Raw genomic sequence first — 4,624 nt, forward strand, 5'->3', positions numbered from 1 at the left:
GCTTCTGAGAAGTGCTAGCTACCATCTGAGGTGAGCCATCCCTCCAAATAACGAACAAGTGGCACCCAACGTGGGGCTCAAACTCTGATCTCGTCATCTAAACCTACAATCCTTGGTGCCGGGCAATAAAAGGCACCTGTAACAATGGCAGATCCAGGATGCGGCATTTGGGGTAAATGCCCCTCCTCACCTTTTTGAGGAACCATACTGCTGATTAAAATACTAAACTTTGTCAGGGCTAGATCAATTAACTCATGTAAATTTTAGTAGCATTTATTACAAATTCACCTGAAATAGAGCTGAGCGATAGTTGCGATCTATCGATTATCGTGATAGTGAGTAACAATCGTGATAATGATAGTATGCTATCATACTATCGTGATATATCAAAACATCTCTCACAAACATGAATAACAGCAGCAAACATGATAGTGTTGAAGTTGAGGAAACTGTGAAAGTCCAGTTGAGCATGCACAACAAAGATTACAACTGTAATACATAACAATTTACCAATATAGCGTTAGAAAACCAGATGGTGTGTAATTGGATTATTTGTGTGTCATTTATGTGAAGTTGAGTGTCTTTGATAACTAGTAGTACTATCGTGATACTATCGTTATTGTGATATAAAGTTACTATCAAATTGTGATAGTTGCACTATCGCTCAGCTCTAACCTGAAATCAAAGCAAACCAAAGTCAAACTAGCTATGAAATTTCCCCCAGCACCTTTGTGTCTACTAAGCGCCTCTAAAAATAATTATCGTGTTGCTGTTGTTTAAGAGATTCATAGACTTTTACACAGCTTTTAAGACTCTGCAAAAGCCAAAATGTCAAAAATCAACAGTAAGACACAACTAAGTGGTGATTATTTGCTGCTTCAAAAATGCAGCAACTAACAAGAGAATCTGGCTTTCCCCACCCACCTACAACCAGTGGCGTATCTAGACATTTTACTTTACTTGGGCACTGGGTGGGCACGCCACTCAGCCAAGCAACACACATACACATGTCCATCTTCATATGGACATCAATATAGCGTCTAAAATATGTTGTGTATCACTATCTATGTGCTATACCTACATTAACCAGTGGCGGATCTAGGATTCTTAAAAGGGGGTTTCTGAAAATTGGTATAGCTAAATAAGGCATCTGATGGCAATTCTCCGGAGATTTTAGAAGCTCTGAGAGGGATTTTAAGCTATTTTTGGTTAGCAATTACAATACATTCAATGCTTTAAACTGTAAATAGTTACTAAGTATATATAGCTAACTATTGGGCAAATATGGACAAGCTGTAGCTTTGATTGCTCTATTAGAGTATCTCAATCGTTTTTAATGCAGTGGGAGATGAAAAGTGAAGTGTTGCTGAGGGTTTAATAGCTATAAATGGTGTTAGTTAAGTGCAACTGCATGCATGCTGCTGGTATATAGTTGTTTGCTATGACAAATTGTCAATACAATAATGTTTATGTATTGAGAATGCCACTAAGCTAAATTTAAAAGGGGGTGTCTGTCGAAACCCATCTAAGTCCGCCACTGTTAACTGCATGCAGGATAACTAATAACACCCTACTTGATACAAACGTTAGTACTATCGTCTTCTTCACACACAGTATGCTGGAGGAAACTGAAGTTTCACACAGCCACATCTCAAAAGTTGCTCTTGTCTGTTCATATCTTCGTCTTGAATGGGCACTATTCACCACACATTCATTTAGTCTGTCACAATGTTGCAGTTGGTAGTCATGTGATCTTCCTTCTATTAAGTGCCTTACATTGGAAATACCACAATCGAAACCGATGCAAGATCACCGTTCTCCTCTGGAAAACAGGCTTTAGTTGACATGGATTAGAGCTACGTAAGTTGTGCTAGTTTTTCTTTACAATCATCGTTGCTATAAATGGTTACTCAACATTGATGATGAATAGCATTTACCCGGGCACGATTCAAATTAACTAGGGCCCAGGTGTAGATCAGAGATGCCAAGGTTTGATGAAGCCTAGGAGTGAGACAATCACTGGGTATCTACTAGTATCTACATAGATGTATATACCTCAGTGCTGCTGCAATCATGCATTAGCGACAGTGATACACAAGTCCACACATTATAAATAGGTGGGATCTGTATCAACCCTGTACGATGTGTGCATTTTATACATTACTCAAATACACTGAAAAAAAATCAATATTAGCTACTTCCTGTTGTGAGCTAATTGTATGTCGTTAACACTGAATCCAAGCTAAATTTGTCACTTAGGTCTGGTATGCTCTTTGTTATACTCCCACGTCACCTTTCCTGCTCTTTGAACAACAGAAGCTGGAGGATTATACCTGTGACAAGGCTCATCTGTTGCCAACTTTACAGAAAGCAAGCTTGGTAATGTTTTGTCTAGAGCAAGGTTTGGTCGAAAAGGTGTCTTGTTTTTCCTTATCATTGAAAACACCCTTTCCTCTCCAGCATTTGAATGTGCAATACACAATACCAGTTTGGCAATTTTGGATAGCATGTTGAATTTCAAGCGACCATCTGCAGATTTAATTGTAGCAATATGATGCCATATTACATCCATACGGTAATGCCTGTGCTCTTCTTCATCATCGTTTACTATCAGTGCTTTCTGCCAAACTATCTGTGGGATGTCTTCTGGATTCAACAGCTGGTACTGTACAAATTCTTCCCCAAGCCTTGATATTTGTGTGGGTGTTGAAAATGGTAAAAGGTTATCATACCTAAAATTTTCCAGTATTAAAACATTCTGCTATGTCAATATATGTCATACCTAGTCACAAAATATTCAGCTTGAATTGGATTGGATTCGAGCCTTTTCTCAAAATTTACAAATGAAGCACTCTTAAGTAATTCATCATCAAGTGGAAGATGTTCAAGACTATAAGCTACTGCTCTTTTGAAAAACTGCCTTACTGCTGTGTAGAATTTTCTACGAGTTGTCTCAGGGATGGATCCATTATCAATGAGCTGCTTAACTTTCCGGTGAGTCACATACCCAATCTGTAAGTCGGAATCTATACAAAAAGCGAAAGCCACATTTGGTTGGCCACACATATTGTAGACAAATAAAATTCACACCTTCTAGTTGATTAGTGAAATTTGTAAAGTTTACTTCATTCAGCCTTTTATCCTTTAAAGCCAGCACTTTCACAAATTTTGACATTAGCAGCAGAACAAACTCTTTCATCTAAAAACACCACTCGCAACAATACTAAAAGGAATCATTTCTACCTTATCGTGTGCAATCACAATAATTGGATCATCACGTTGAAGTAGACGGTTTAATCTTCCAAAATATTCCAGTACGTGGTTGTAAAAGAATAGGTAAACTTCAGTCATTTCATCACTAAATGCTTTTTGCAGCCGTTTAAACCGTACAGAACTCTCATCTATAAAATATTATTTGATTAAAGTCAAAATTGCATGTTCATTGTACGTACCTTTGGAAAGAAAATAAGACTTCAATGCAGAATATTGTAGAAGCGCTCTTTCCACAGCTGTCTGTAAACTAAGCCATCTCACACTAATGTGTTTAATAGCTTTCCTGTATGCCACATTGCAAAACTCCGCAAAATCTATATATACACAGGTTGATAAATCAATACAATTTTGCACAAATTAGTAGGATATAATTATAAATACCTGCAAGTTCAGCCTTCCTCTTTGTACTGTGGTCAAAGTAGTAAAACAGATCAACCAAAAAATCATCAACATTAAATCCAACACCCTATACATATTATATTATTTTTGCATTACCAATGTATAATCATACCTCCGCAAATATTTGGCTAGCCTTTTGTGCTGTATTGTGAATAATGTGACATGGACAGCCCATCATATACACCTTAGGATATTTCGCAGTCGCCCTTGTACTAATACTGTTGTGCCTTCCCATATTCACTGATGTATTGTCAACAGACACGCAAATACAATTGGACCAAACGATTCCACGTGAAACAAGTGCTGAGTCCATTACACTAAAAATGTTGGCTGCAGTTCCAGAGCTGGTTCCTGATGTTAAACACATATCCAGTAGCCTGGTAGTCACAAAGCTGGTGATAGAATCATATGTCCGCACAGTGACCGGATTCATCTTGTGCAACCCAGTGTCATTCGATCCATCTACTGCCAATGAAAATGGCTCATTCTTCATCTGCGCCACCAATAAGCTTTCAAAGTGTGGCTGTAAGGCTTTGTTGAGAATGCACATCGTTTTTGTTCTAGCCGAGGAGAATCCTTTAGCAATATCAGAGTCCGGAAATATATCTCGAAAAAGTGGAGAAAGATGATCCATTGCACTCAGAGGAATATTATGATGAGCTATGAAAACAGCTGTTTTCACTTCTGCTCGCTTTATCTGTAAAGACAAGTGTTATAATAATGCAATAGCTATAGGTACAGCGCACCTGTGTGCTTATTGCAGAACGCAGTGGAACAAATCCCATACTGTCCAACCTACTACTTCCTTCCAGTGATTTCACACTAGTAACATGATTACTGCTCTTCTCGTGCCTCTTGACATCAGAAATACCCTGGTGTCTACAGCTTACATCCTTGTGGCATACTTTGCAATAAAAACTATAAGTTTTATCATGCTTCCCACGTGATATAA

General features: G+C 38.1%; 1 protein-coding gene across 1 annotated transcript; it reads right to left on the reverse strand.

Annotated features, from left to right (window-relative positions):
- Nucleotides 1–2,140: 2,140 nt before the first annotated feature.
- On the reverse strand, nt 2,141–3,955 carry LOC136255614 (uncharacterized). Its single transcript, XM_066048419.1, has 7 exons — nt 3,785–3,955; nt 3,655–3,739; nt 3,453–3,587; nt 3,244–3,401; nt 3,091–3,199; nt 2,783–3,026; nt 2,141–2,732 (listed from the first exon to the last, which is right to left on the reverse strand). The coding sequence occupies exons 1-7, from the start codon at nt 3,905–3,907 to the stop codon at nt 2,252–2,254; spliced, it is 1,335 nt and encodes a 444-aa protein (XP_065904491.1). The 5' UTR covers nt 3,908–3,955; the 3' UTR covers nt 2,141–2,251.
- Nucleotides 3,956–4,624: the final 669 nt, after the last annotated feature.

This window comes from Dysidea avara, chromosome 5 (assembly GCF_963678975.1).
Source record: "Dysidea avara chromosome 5, odDysAvar1.4, whole genome shotgun sequence".
NCBI lineage: Eukaryota > Metazoa > Porifera > Demospongiae > Dictyoceratida > Dysideidae > Dysidea > Dysidea avara.

Excerpts from the sequence above, each read along its gene's own strand:
- LOC136255614 (XM_066048419.1), bottom strand. The coding sequence starts at position 3,907 with ATGGGAAGGCACAACAGTATTAGTACAAGGGCGACTGCGAAATATCCT. Across the intron at positions 3,402-3,452 it reads GTCTTATTTTCTTTCCAAAG|ATGAGAGTTCTGTACGGTTT; the intron begins GTACGTACAATG and ends AATATTTTATAG. Across the intron at positions 3,027-3,090 it reads TTTCACTAATCAACTAGAAG|ATTCCGACTTACAGATTGGG; the intron begins GTGTGAATTTTA and ends CTTTTTGTATAG.